At 37.8% G+C, this 15302-nt stretch overlaps 1 protein-coding gene across 5 annotated transcripts in view; it reads left to right on the top strand.

The window, feature by feature from the left end:
• The first annotated feature begins 4408 nt into the window (after positions 1 to 4408).
• Positions 4409 to 15302, top strand: part of slc4a4a (solute carrier family 4 member 4a) — a 79166-nt gene continuing 68272 nt past the window's right edge. For all 5 annotated transcript variants that reach the window (XM_050051003.1, XM_050051006.1, XM_050051002.1 and 2 more), the window contains exons 1-3: positions 4409 to 4567; positions 5328 to 5425; positions 11304 to 11377. In XM_050051003.1, the coding sequence (XP_049906960.1) occupies positions 5409 to 5425; positions 11304 to 11377 (91 nt within the window). In that variant the 5' untranslated portion in view covers positions 4409 to 4567; positions 5328 to 5408. The remainder of the gene's footprint in view (positions 4568 to 5327; positions 5426 to 11303; positions 11378 to 15302) is intronic.

Raw genomic sequence — 15302 nt, 5'->3', positions numbered from 1 at the left:
AAATGTCTGGTTACTGAGTACAGTCCAGTCTAAGTTTAAGAAACGTGAAATCAGCGCAGCGTTACAATAAAATGTTACACAGCAACCAAGGTTAGTGAGGAGAGTTAAGACGTCTAAAGAGCTGTCAGGAATCCCCAGTTGAGAGGACAAACAGACAATAAAAACCTGAATTAAATGGTGAAACTGAAACCAATATCATACTGTAAAAAATTATTCAAAATCAAGATGGAAAAGTATGCAAAAATCACAAAAAAAGTCAAATCGCAGCTCAGTGCAACAAACAAACAAATAAAAAAATTTAAGACATGTAAAACCAATTAGTCTATTTGACCATGTTATCATTGATACAGCTGATTTCATCCATATAACCAACAATCTAACATTTCTTTTAAAATAAATAATAATAATAAAAGATAATAAATAAAAGATCCAATGACAAGGGGTAATGCAGAGGACGTTGTTTATAGTAACAAAACCAAAGAGAGTAAACGCCCTTCTGAAGCTCTATGGATCCACTTGGCCTCTTTTAGCTAATTGTTTTGTATTATGGCTCATTTACTGTACGTTCACTCTCACCGAGTGAAGCTGTTTTCAGCAAACAAGCTCTAATAAAGCCATTAACCCGGGTTAAATGGGTTTATCAGAGCCAGAGTTAGTGACTAAAGAAATGTCTTGGGAGCTGGTGGAGACCAAACCAGGGCTGAAAACTTAGTGATTACTGGACTTGGCACGTGTCAGGAGGCAGCAGAGATGGATATTTAGATCCTTTACTTGAGGAAAAGGTAACATTTTTAAGTCCTGCACTGAAAATCTTATATCAAAATATTAATATTATTAAGTAAAAATATGTAAATATGATTAGGAACATGTACTACAAGTATTAATAGTGCTCAAAGCACAAACCCCCCCCCCCTTGACTGTTTAATCTTATTATTATTACTACGTAATATAAAAGCAAGATTTTGACTATTCTGTATGGGACTGACTACAGCTAATGATTATTTTCATCTGCTTATTATTTTATTAATTACACCTAATTGATTGATTGCTTGGTTATTTTATTTATTAAAAAAAATCTGAAAATAAAGAGAAATGCTGTCACAATTACACAGAGCCCTATCCGCTGTAACAGTAAGGGGATAACAATAAAAATGGTTGTGGGATGCTGCATTTTATTCCTAAGTGCTTGACTTATACTCCAAGTATTTTCACAATAAACTTTATCTTTTCTTATAAGGAGTTTTGAGTGAGTAGGCTACTTAATACATTCAGGTATAATGGGACAATAGAAATTAAGCTAAAATGGCAAAGTTTTGTAAAGTAAAATCAGTAGTTTTTAGGCTACCAGGTGCCATAACATCATGAGATATTATGCTATTGTGTGCCTCCCTGTCACATCATATTTTTGTTGCTTTAAAGATGATGCAGTGAGTCCATGTCAGCCATAATAGGCCAGAATTAGCCATTATGGTTACGCGCACGCCCAGGCAGAAAAGTTGGTTGATATTTTTAAATAAGTAGTTCGGTTAGATCGATAATTTAATTACATAGCGACTGAACTGACACATGGATTTAACCATAAAATACAAAATACAAACAAATGTGACTGTCCCATTTTACCTTTCCAGCTGTTCCATTTTACCTGAACATGTCATTGGAGTGATGTAGGGGTTCTTATGTGTTTTCAGGTCCAAAGTTTCTAAAGTAGGGTAACATTTTCTTTATATAAATACAACAGAGATCCATAACAAGTTAAGGTAAAGGTAAGGTAAAACTCAAGGCAGTTTTCAGAATCTTGGGTGTTTTCTTTTGTAATCTACCAAAAAGTTACCTGATTTCACTCTGGGCCTACAGTATTTACCTCAAAAATGGAGTGGAAAAGAAGTAAAAGGTGGCATGAGAAGAACACATTTAAGTTAAAAACAAGTGCAAGTACTCAAGCATTACAATTTTTCACAGAACTAAGTAAATGTAGCCTAATACATTCTACCACTGGGTGGCAGAAAAATAACCAATGGGATACTACTGTCGCTCTGTATCTCTTAGATTTGTAGCCTGCGCAGCAAGCATTTTAGCCATCAGGGCTGCCTGTCTGTGAACTTTCAGTTCTTTTGCCAGTAACACAGTGTAAAGATGTCACCTTACATTTTACTTATTGATCAGGGTGTTATTTCATTGTTGCCTGCTTCCATGAAGGTGCTGCCGCCGGATGACAGACAGCTGTCCGAGAGCTGAGACACGGAAGAGACATGCGTAATAGTCCGCCACACCTTTACTGAGGTACGCATGCGCAAACGGGTACAGCCGTTTAAATTTAATGCAGCGCCGCCACACCTATATTAAAGTACGCATGCGCGAACTGTTTCAAACTGTTTGTTTGAAATGAAGCGCGGCACTGACACAAAGTGCGGCTTTCCGACAATATATTCTGATAAATATTATCAATTGTAAAAATGGTACTTTTCTGTAAAACATAACCAACATTAGCTTACGTTATTATATTGCACAACAGTTGGTCAATGATATCGAGATAGACGCTAGAATTATTTTTGTGCCGAAGGATGTCCTAGCATACTTTACACTAGCTAGCTAGCTAAGGTTAGTTAGCTAAGTTATAACATTAACATTGCTAACATAACTTTAGCAGATAATGTTATATTTGTGTGCGCGGCATCATTAACAACGTATAAACAGGGCTAATGCTATCTTCTTAATAACATTGGCTACTTTATTAAAAGGATTGCCCCTAAACTTGTGGAGCATAACAGGTACAGTATTTTTTAACAGCTGTGTTAAGCTAAGCAAAACATTGACCTATGTTAGCTATGGTATGCTAGCTAACTGATGCTGAGTCATTATGCTGAAACTGGCAAGTGAAAGAGAAGTTCAGCAGGCTAATGTATTTTTTTCACTTTCCAAGAAAAGTAAACATCTAACTTTAAATGGCAACCCTCTTTCTTCTCATAATGTCTAATAATACATATGTTGAAAACATGGTAGCTGTCTTCCTGTGGATGTTCCTGTTTTGCAATAGGTTAGTTCACCTAAAATACACAAGTTAGTTAGTGGTCTTGGCACCATTTTTAACCTACCACCAAAGGGTCATGGTGGAGCTAAAGACATGGCCAGTTTTCTTAGTTCTTGAACGTAAGTTTGTAGCTTTAGTATGAGTTCATTTTCCAACATTTGGGAGGGATAAAAACTTAATAACAAATAGAAAGGGCCAGGGGTGCATTTAATTTATTTGTCCAGTCAAAAGTTGTCCACATTTTTTTCTATTTTTAGTTGTAATAAATGAATGGAGCCACAGAAGCTTTGTATAAAAATCTCCCAAATCCTACTAATATAAAGTCAGAAAGCTTGGGGATAATTTGAGGCTTGAACTGAAGAAATCCCCAAACCATGTGTAATCCTGTAAAGAAAACAATAGGGAGGAGCATGGACAAGTCTCATAGCTTTGCTTCTAAGCACTTAAATATTTTTGGTGTGAAATAATCTCAATAGATCATTGAGTTGTAGTCTTTGAATATTGATGATCTTTGAGGTATTAATGATCTGATGCTGGGTTTAGTGAAAGCAAAACTGATACAATTTAATTTCTCAGTCTTTCTTGAGTAATGACACAGCTTTGTTTTGGACACAAACTGAGTAATCATCATATTTTCATCTGATTACTGTTGCACCTGTTAAGTTTATACATATAAATGATCACTATTGGATGTTTAATTTAAGGTATGCAGGTAATGCCAGCTAATCGTGCCTTGTTGCATCCAACAGATGGCGCTGTAGATCCAAAATACGTAATGCACAGCTAAAATAAATAAACAGTCCCATCAAGTGTCTCATAAAAAGACACTGTAGTAATCCTGTAACTCATTGTAGAGGGTTTTTGAGGAACTATGCGAGTTTAGGAATATTAAAGGGATTTATCTGAACAATTTGAATTAAAAACATCAAATTATCTGTGTGACAGATAGCTTTATGGCCAAAATATATAAAGGTAAGTTTTTACAGGTGCAAGTACCAACATAATAGATAAACAAGAATTTATTCAAATCAGTGATATTTAAAGAAACATTTATCAGGTATTAGTTGTTTTTTAAGAATTTAAGACGCCTTATTGTTGTATGTATGTTCTTGTATTATTTTTATCAACCTGCTATTTTTGTGTGATTGATTTTCATTTTTACAAAACTACAAATGTTTTAGTATTGTTTATGTTTTCAATAACTTCCACAGATTGCTGACTTCATGTTAACTGTGTGTTTAGGCACTGACCCTGTCTGGCATAACTGTGCAATGACTTGGTCCAATTGTGCCGTGGTGGGGGTTGATCTGATAGAGTGATGGTGGTGCAGCCGTGGGGCAGTTTGACCTCCCACCGGAGGAGTGGCGTTGACAGAAGGATGGTCCAGCAGATAGAGGCGGCAGCATGCTCAGCGCAGTCGCCGCACAATGCCACATACAAACTTACCCGAGCTGTGGAAGTAGACATCTTTACCTTCATGCCACCGCAAGGGTGACAACAGGAGCCAAACACATAGAGCCAAAGATCAGAACTACAGCGGTAAGTCAGTCACTCTTGTTTCACCTCAAAGTTGTTGACAACTGAATTTCCTCAGGCCAGTGCATGTGTGAAGAGGCGTCTCAAGCATAAATCACCATAATATGCCTGCAGCGTGTCACCGGTGCCTTCAGGGATTGAACGGCTTTATCGTGCTTTATGTCACTTTTTAATGTATTTCGAGGTATGGTGTCTCCGTTGTCTAAAGTTAATTGGAACAATTTATCACGCGATTAAAGGGGGGCTTGTGCGTAAATGCGCAGTGGGAGGGTGTTTTGTTTATGTTAAGCGCTTCGTTTGGCTAGTTAGCATGATTTATAAGGCTGAACTTCCTTTGCTGTTCATTAGTAGGAACCAAAGCAACTGCATCATGTTATAAAGTCTGCTGTTGCTCTGTAAAGTGTACTGAAATTTATCCCAGGATTACTACAGTTCCTTCAAGGTGCACAAAGAAAGTGTCAGCATGATGTTGGTTGTATTTCTCCTTTTTTAAGTGTACTTGTGGCACTGCTGTGATCATATTTTGCTGTATTGTGTTTTTGAATAAAATCAGTTATTAATGTTGGACCAACAACAGTCCCATATTAAGTCTTACTGTTACACCTGTTTAGTATAATATCCTTAAGATATTTTTCATGGTGTTATTGTAGCCCAAAACACTTAATTTTCAGTAAAGCATTTGGGTTGTAAAAGATCTTGTGAATGTGCATTGAATTCACAGAAAGCAGAAAAATGACCTCTTCTCTATTTTTTACTTTGTCAGGTCAAGCATCAGCAGCCGCTCTGGTGATCCGCTCTGCTCAGCACATTCAGTAAGGAGATTTATCACACGCAACCTGAAGAGATGAGCAGCGGCAAGAAGTAAGTGACTTCAACGAGCTTTAAAGGAGTGCTTTTCACTCCACGCACAGATACTTGACCTTACATAAATTGAATAAGACGTGTAGAAGAGCCTGCAAACAGATACTGGTACTTTAAATAAGGAGGAATGAATGCCTAGAGGTCAGGTTCACTTGAGGAACAAGTGGTTTGGTAATGAGGCTGACATGTTACAACAGGCTCTGATTGCCAAGAAGGTGAAATGGTCTCAGATACTGATTTCAGTATGTTGGCTCTAGCTGACTTTGCTGTATTTCAAGTTAACTTAAAAGTAAATCATATCTTATTTAAATCTACCACTTACCTGAGGAACGTCTTCTGTATATGCATACGACAGAGCTGGGTGTTGACAGTTCCCTGAAAGGTCATTTAAAGTTTGAACATGTTAAAGTTTAAGCGTCTAGACATGAACTGCTGTGTAATTGCTTTGCAAGGATTCCAGCCTTGGAGGCGTACCTCAGATAGAGTGTAAACAAAAGACACCACCTTTGTAATCACAGCTTATGGTTATAAGACTGACAGGAAAATGGACATTGTTGGTTTATCTATGCATCCTTTAAAGTGGACTACTACCAAACTGGTTAATAGATTTTTTTAAGTTGATTGCGGTCAGTGGCACAGGTGACACATTGTGACTTTGCGTTAGTCTGGTTGCTGTCAGAAAGCTATCACCAGAAATTTGCCTATGCTGATGCATAAAGACATTCGCCAACAAGAGTTTGAATCATTCAATTATTTGGATCCTGTGTAGTCTCAACTAATTTTTCTTATTTTGAGATACAAGATCCTGTTATAAATTCTGAAAATCTATTGTTCCCCTAATAATGCTGATGTCCTCAAGTAAACTGATGCAAAAAGGGAAAAAAGCAAACATTATAATTCAGTTAAAATCGGTGAAAACAGCCATAGAAAATTATTGAGTAATTTTTTTCAAAAAGCTATGTGTTATTATGATATTGGAGGCACAATTCCAGGATGTTAAATCCCAGTTCAGCCCTGCTTTTTGTTTCCCCCCTTAATCACAGAGTAAGCAGTGGGAACTAATGATGCAGAAAGTACAGAAAGTACCAAGAAATAAAGCTTTGAATTTAAACCTTGTTTGCAGTAAAATAAAAAACTGCTGTCAGTTGAAAATCCTGTGTAGCTATCAGTTAACTAAAACTGTAGGTATTCATTTATTGTGTAGAGAAACTCTTTTGAGGTTCAGGGGAATCTGATATCTGATGACATTCTGCCTTCATCGCATGAGGGATTTGACTTTTCAAAACTTGACTGGAGAACAGGTCACCAGCTATTTGACCGGGACACATTTACTCATATCTCATGCAATGACTGCAATAAATACTGTACACCATAATAACACAATCTGGATGCCTTAAGGCTGTTTGATGTTTCCATGGTTTGGACACCCTGTCGACACTTGCATCAGCTTGGGTACAGAGAACACACTCACCTCTCTAAACAGATAGTGAATGTAGGCTACATGCAGATTACTGTAGGCCCTACAAGGACAGGGAGAATGATACGTTATCTGTCAAGCGAAAGACAGATAGCAGCTAATATACAATCAAGAGTGCAAAGTAACAGCTTGACAAGTTTTGATTGCTTGCACAGCTTGTAATAAGGTTGAGATATTTCCCGTCCAGCTTTACGGGATCTTGATAGTGGAAACTGTTTCAGTGATCTAAAACATAAAAGGCACAGCTGAGACCAAAAATGTCTCTAAATCACAACAAATCCCAAGTAAATACTACCAATTCCAACCCTGGAATTGACAGTATAAGGACTTGTAGCCCCACAAGTTAGTCCTGAACTTTGGCATCAAATCCTAAACATGTAATATTTTATAGCCAATATTGTAGTCAGTGTCACTTAAAGCAAAACACTTGCCTGATTATAGATAGAAGTACATTAAGGTAATGAAGAAGTTGTAAGAAAAATATAAAATAAAAGTTAGTCCACATCAGAGGCCTTTTGATTTTAGTGAAGAATGAAAGATTTAAATGAACACCTTTGTGTTTTACTTTGTGTTGTGTAGCATAATATATTTATGAATTAATCCTTTTTCTGCAAAGTACAAACCAATGGCAGCAGTCTACAGTGTACACAAGCATCCAAAGATTTTACACCATCATTAGTTTGTAGTTCTACTGCTTAAACTGCTGCTGTTGTATTATACATATACATACATACATATATCATACATACATATATGATTCATTCACTCATGGTAGCTTGTATTTCATATGCAATTTAAAATTATGCAAAGAGTTTTTGTCTCCAAGTGATATTCTCTTTGCTGATAATGATATAATCTTTAAAGCCAAAGTTAATCATGTTGGTAGCATTACAGAACCACAAAGAACTCTGCCAACTTTGTTTTGTTGTTGTGCCTCAAACTAAAATTAATTCTTGGAAAAATGAGGAGTTCTGTAAAAGGTACTACTCTGTCAAAGGAAACTTGGCAATCTGTTGATAGAAGCGAGTTGGAAAAGATATGTTATAAATTGTCTGCTGTGCAGTGTTTTGATTAAGGGTTGAAAAGCATTCTGGGAAATGTAGGAATTTATCTTCTAGAATTAGAAACAGACAAAACAGGGCAAAAGAGTCAAGGTAAATAAGAAAGAATAAGAAATAAGTACAATTTTATTTTCAAAATCACAGAATTACTCCTTGAGTGTACATAACATCACACTCGGTCAATATGCAGCCATGAAAGTGGATTAATGATTTTAGTCTCACATCATATCCAAAGCATTAGCCTTTTTTTATTGCTAATTAAGTTCACTAAAACATAATGTGTTCTAATCCTCTCCTCCTCTGACAACATTGTAAGTTCAGTGTAGAAATCTAACTTGGGTGCAAATGTGTGTAGGCGGCAGGCTCATGTAGTATGGAGCTTGGCCTGTTATTTCCATGATTGTTCCATAGGTGGCAATGGAGGAAGTAGGAAGGCCAGTGTTAGTAGGAAAGCTGGTGAAGTCCAGGAATAAAACAGCTCCCCTTTTTAATAGTGGCCGGATCATGGTGTTGTTTTAAAACTCTTTACAGATTGACCCAGAGCAGACAGAGGTACACATTATTGTTAAAGCTTGATAAGCTGGTTTCTTGTTGAGATGCTTCTGAGTGATCAATCAGCCTACTGAATCAGAATCAGAATCAGAAATACTTTATTGTTCCCAGAGGGGAAATTATTTATGTTACAGGTACTGTATCTGAGTTTTAGGTAATATTATTAAATTGATCCAGCTTTAGAAAAATGCATGTTTTAGTAGGAACCAACACTTTCTCCAGAAGCTAAAGGTGGCATTTTGATATCAGTTTACCTTTTTTAAAAACCTTTTTATGAAAGACTTTAAAGTAAGCAATGTTAGTTAAGGAGAAAATTACTGTCAGTCACACTGATAAAGCACAGAAACATACTGGTAGTGTCAGTGTATTCTGAAAATGACATAAAAGAGGCTTTATTTCTAGAATAATTGTAGCTTGTGAGTTAATAAGCTCCTACAACTTAACACAGGAAGTGTTCCAGTGTTATTTTTTGTATGTACTTGCAAAAAATGTACTTAACCTCCTATTCTGTCTTTGCAACCTTTCAAAACAAGACTGATGAATTGAATCTATTAGTATGTATGACATGAAGATTATGGGGCACGATGCAGTGAGCAGCACATTGAATCCTGACCACCTGGAGGAATACTGTTGTGCAGCTGACCTTTTGACCTCTGAGACCTCTGTGTCCAGGGTTTCCCCTTGCCGTTTTACTTAGCCCATGCTGTGCAGTCCACTTTGACCTAGAATGGACTAAGTTGAGTTGGAGAACATCATTTGTTCGTTCATTAATTTGTTTTAAATTTTGGTGTCATGCCTATTGGCCCATCCACCATTGGCTTTTAAGACACCATCTTTTTTTCCCCAACCATTTTCTGATCATTGCATTTACAAAACAAAATGTGGAAAATACAAATGAAGAATACAACAAACACAAAACAAAACAATAGTCTAAATGAACTGCTTACACAAGGACCCACCACCAAATATTCGTCCACCATCTCGTTAAAGAGCTCCTTATAATGCTGACAGTATTAATGACATTATCACATCAAATGTACATCTCCTCAATTCAAGGGATTACCAGACACTGCACTGTAATATTAAATTATAGCCTCATAAATCAATAAAGGAATATTGGTATGTGAATGGGCAAACAACTCTCACAATATTAATCTTCTACTACAACTACTTCTACTAATATAGATAATAATAATAATAATAATAATAATAATAATAATTAATGAAAATTGCCCCCAGGTTTTCAAAACAACTATATGTATTTATATTCTTAACAGTATTACAATCTGACATTAAAGTATAATTTTATTTTCATTAAATTAATTTACCGTCACGTCTACAACTCATTTTCCAGACATAATCAACGAGATTGCACTGATTACGTGAGAGTAATCTGACAGAGAAGGGGAGGGGGCTTTGCTGTACCATAAGTATAAATTAACCATTTCTTGGGTGATCTGTGTCTACACAATGACAAATTAATGAAAAATTAAGGTAGAATGAATGTTAAAGTTTAAATTAACTTACTTCCAGGATTGCATCTAAGGAATTTATAGTAATTTGGCCTTTTTAACAGTGAAAGTAGCTGTAATATGGTGAAACATTAGTACTGCTATCAGTAGATTAATGGTTAAATCATCACATTTAAACTGGTTGAATATAGGAAATCTGAGTGATATTTTGCAGCCATAACTTTATGTAACCCATTATTTATTTCATTTATAGTGGTTTCTACTGAAGAGTGAAGACACTATCTTAGTTGGTTTTGCTTTTTTAGAACATAATTACAATTTTTTGATGGCCCCCAAACATTTTGAAAATGCCCCCATTTTTTAGACCGTGGGGGCCAAAATTGCCCCCAAAATATTTTGTTAATTTCATACCCTGCTGAGAATACATACTCTATCGCCCCCACCACAAAAACAAACAAAACTTCCATTCAGAGCCAGCCTGAATGAAACATTTTTTTGTTTGTTGGGAAACAGTACGGTTTGTTTGAGGCGAGAATGAACGTGTGTTGAGTTGTCTTGAAGCGCAGCGGAGGCTCCGACACGCCGACCTGTAACGGGCTTCAGTGTGTGTTGTCACTTAAGTAAAGCCGGCGTAATCCTGTAAGGGCGGATGAGTAGACAGACATGTGATGCCCCACTTGTTTCTTAGGTGGAGGGTGGTGGAGAGGGGGGCTGGCAGGCTTTACCGACCAGATGGAGAGGCTTTGTAGTGTGTGTAGGCGTGTGACTGATTAGACAACACTAACTGATACTATTTCAAATGTTTTTTTCCCCCCAGTAATCAAACACAACACCTTGATTGAGTGTCTAACAGGTGAAGTGTCGACAGAGACAGACCCAGACCCAGATCTCGGTGGGTTCAAGTCTCAGTCAGTCTGGATTTTATCGCGCATGATCAGCACCAGTCACTCTGGCTATCACACTCAATTAGCAGAGACTTCCTGCCCTCTCCCTCACCCGCCTCCGCCAGATTAAGTCCATTACATCGTACCTATTGACTACGCACTTGGCCCCGCTCAAGGACGACACACATTCTCACACCTGAGGGTAGTTTACTCACTGAAAAGCAGATTTTAAGGCGCTATCTCAGAGCTCTGAGGTAGCCACATAGCATCTCTGTCAATGAGTCTTTAATGGGTGGAGATGAGCGCTACCAGCAGCACCAGACTGAGCCCCAGTCCGAACCTACTACAGGTGAACGAGCCGAAGCGCTATGGCTCCACGTTGTCTTTGGAGGAGAAGTGTGAGCAGTCTTTCTTCCTCTTTTACTACTACAGGATGGAGGATGAGGCGGTGCTGGACCGGGGGGCATCCTTACTCAAGCACATCTGTGACGAGGAGGAGGTAGAGGGTAAGTTTGCCTGTTCCCTTCTTTGCCATAACCTCTCGAGCCAGGGTTATGACACTGTATTCTGTTATTTCTTTGCATGTTATCAAAACAGTCTTATTTGACTTTATGTAGATTGCAAAGTAATGGAAACACAAATGGCAGGAAACATCAAATATGGTGCATTATAGATATTTCTCCAAGGTTGAACTTCTTCATGAAATATTTTTCCAGTTCCTAAAACCTCAGGAAAGTTCCTGAAGTTCCTTAGATGTCACTGAATTTAAAAAAACAACCCAAAAACATTTATATGTTAGATTTTTTTCAAATAGGAGATTTTTTTTTCTAAAACAACTTTGTTCCTCTGAATTGATTTTTCCAAAGTAAGGGCACTCATTGAGAGAGGCAGGAAGCACATAATTTAACCTTTGGGCAAGTGCCAAATTTCACGCACTTCCTGCACGTACACCTCAACTCAGGTAACGCCTCACCTGTTTACCATGCTGGCATGAGAGAGATGTAGAACACGCAGCACGTCACCCTGTGTTTACCTCACTAATCCTCTCAAAGACCTACAAGACAACAAAGAGAAAGGAAACAAACTTAGTTAAATTTTTGATTTTTTTTAAGGAGTAAATCTAATACAGTAATATTAGTATTATGTTCTGTTGGCATGTTTATGATTGGGTTAATGCCATCAGGGAATGTACAGTAGTTGAACTGCAAACATTTCAATTTCTTATCATAGTTTCTATCACAGTTAACTGGAAAATTGTATTTGACAAATGATTTATACATTTTATTTGTAAGGCAGATTTCAAAATTGAGTGAACCTTGCAGACAAGCATGTCAGAGTTTCTCACTTTTATTAATACTATAGTCACAGAAGGCCCTTAGAGCCCTTTTTTTTGTAGTTGCTTTAGTATTTATAATATTTTTATCCTGTTGGTGTAGAGGACCATCTTTTCTTAACAAGTTATTGTAGCTTTTTCTTTCAAACTCTAAAATGTGCTGCATTTCTCTAATTTCAGACAGAGTTGCTGTAGAGCCAGCTAATTGCAAATTAATTCAGAAGCCCATTTACTTTTTTCAAAACTCTCCTCACTGCTCATATTGCCTCTTGTTGCCTGGGAGCAAGGTTAGGTTTACATGGTGATGACATTAACCCGCAGCCAACATCATGGGTTTCTTGGTTCTACTCCAGCAGATTAAAGGGCCTGGCACAGAGCCAGTTTAACCATCCAAGAGCCTCATGGTTTGTTGTGATTTTTTTTAGGCAGAAGTACTTCAAATGGTTCCAAAACCCATATTTAAGTTCCTTCAACGACTAAACTGGGAAAACTGAATTTGAGGATTGAAAACTGTGTACACAAATGCAATGTTTGCAATAAATTTCATTATTTTGTTTAAGCGGCACGCTTTTCCAATCAGACTATCATGCAGCAGTAATGCAACTTAGAAAAAGATTAATGCAGAGTTAATGTGATAGGTTACACTGTTTAAGCAAGCTTTAAAAGCCTGCTAGTTTATTTTTGCACTGTCTATTCATTTCTGGTCAAACAATGTCATGGTTTGTTAACTTTTGTTAAGCTGACGAACCAGATTGTTTTTAACAAAGAACCATCTGAGAAGCTGCTAGCTTGCCTGGTGCATATGCCACTTGCAGTGTATGTGGCCCACTGAATGTGAGCAGTGGTGTTTCTCCCACAGGTCCTACCCGTGAGCTCAAGTAGGCGGGACTAATAGAGTCATAATTGACCTTGTTTGCAGTTTTAGGTGTCCTGTCAACTGTTTTACAGATGTTTCTTTTATTAACGGTAGTCTATGGGAAAAATGCTTTTTGGGCCAAAGAGGATATTTTGGCTGCAATACCACGAGTGACCACTGGAAAAAAAATTAAAGCAAGGCTTTAGTGGTGTTCCTGGTGGCCTAGTCGTTACACACACCTAAACCATGTCTGTGCCTGCCTTTAGCTCCTCTCAGGATGCTGATTGGTCAGAACCACTGGTGGTGCGGACACAAGTTAATTACTTGAAGCCTGACAAAATGGATTTTTTTGTGATCTCATAATCCCACAATTCTCGCATGATCTCGTGATATCACAAGAATCCAGCTGCTGTGCAAGGTAAGGCTTTTATGTAAACTGTATTTGATTTGTAATACATGGGCTAAAACATGCAAATAAATGGGCTAAAACATGCAAAATAACTGATATAATCCTTAACTTAGTTGTATACATGATGAAAGTACACATAACAGAGTCAACTTTTGAATTGCACAGCAATGACCCTCATGCTGGGGGTCAACATTTTGTCAGGTGTCACCTCAGCTTGAACCCAGCTTCGATCTCTGTAACTTCCTGTGCGTAACCAGCGTCTCAGCTGTGTCTGCATGTGTCCATGTCTGCTGGCTAAATCTCTATTTTGGAGTCTCCACTGAGCTCAGTCTCCTCCCCACTGCTATCCCAGAGCAGACAGCCTGACTCAAAGACTGATAAAAAGAACAGAAGGAGATGAGGTAGCTTGACATTTCTCACATTGTACAAGATAAAAGCCTAGACGAGGAACTTTAGTCCAATGGCTTCAGTTATCTTTATCTGACACTGATAAATCTGTCGTCTCACCCAAGCAAAATATTTGGTATCTGAACTCTGCGTCACGGACGGTGTTAAAGCTCAAGATAGATGATTTAGTTACGTATGCACGTGAACACTTACATGTGGCGTAAGTAGGTTAAATGTGTGTATTATTGTGACATAATTCAGGGTTTCAAGGTATTGCCTGTTACAGCTGAGTCAGAACTAGGGAGGAAGGGTGATAATTTATTCTGACAAAAAGCTATTAACATCTCTTCCCCCTTATCCAACAGAGTATTTTTAAAGCTGTTTTGTATTAGCATGCTGTCAGTGCTGTGTGGCGTGTTGCCATCCCTCCCCACTGGTCTGGGCAGATCCCAGCGGCGGGGTTACTGGGGAAACTGGCGGTGGCGTTGCCTCTCCTCAGAAATCTAGTGAGCTAAACAAACCTCCCCGCAAACACAAGGATTTTATTTCATTCAGTGTGCGCTTACAGGCAGCTCCAAAAGAAGTTCTTCTTCCACACAAAAAAAAGAAGAGGAAGTCGTTACACAAAGCTGCTCTGGCAGTGTGCAAATCTTCCTTTCCAGCTCCTTGACTCAACTATTTTTTATTCCTTCTCCATCACTCTCCTCTCATTCTTTCACCTCCTTTCTCGTTGTCGTTCAGCTTATGCAAACGTCTTCACGCTTTGCTTTATTGCTCATCTATCAGCATGGTCGTCTTTATTTCTTTTTGTGTGGCTGTGTCTCTGTTCTCTTTTATTGTCACTGTCCAGCCATCTGCTTCTGGGTCTTGCAGTATGGCAAGTCTGATTGCCTCTTTGGTCGACTCTAATGTTATAAATGAAGCACTACAAAGGTAAAAGGTTACACAAATAATTCTGGACATTTATGTAAAGCTGTTTTTACTCCATGAGTTTGTAATTCTTAGAATTGTGAATGGTGGTGCAAGTTGGTCAGAGATCTACTTGCCCGAAGTCAGTTTTTACTTGCCCTATAAAAATGGTTTAATTTAAGCGGCTATCAAATAACGAAGACTGCAGTTATTTTTATGTTATGTAATCTTTATTCACACTGTATTTATTAATTAAAACAACATGTCATGTATTGTAGCTTAATTCCTACACAAAAATGACAGTGTCAGGGCTTAAAGAGAAAAATTTGTCAATCGTTCTCCGTCTATAATTTTGTGCCCTACTTGAGCCATGCCCACCACTATTTATTTTTCACCCCTCTCTCCAGTTCTGCTGTATTAACACCGGGTTTAATATATTTTGCTCTCTGCCCTGATCTACTCTACTTCAACGCTACAAGCTCTCTCTCTACTCTACCAGTAGACTACCACATCACCACATCCACCTGTTGCACAAAA

Source organism: Epinephelus moara, chromosome 8, assembly GCF_006386435.1.
Source record: "Epinephelus moara isolate mb chromosome 8, YSFRI_EMoa_1.0, whole genome shotgun sequence".
Taxonomy (NCBI): domain Eukaryota; kingdom Metazoa; phylum Chordata; class Actinopteri; order Perciformes; family Serranidae; genus Epinephelus; species Epinephelus moara.
This window is presented reverse-complemented; position numbering and strand designations above follow the sequence as displayed.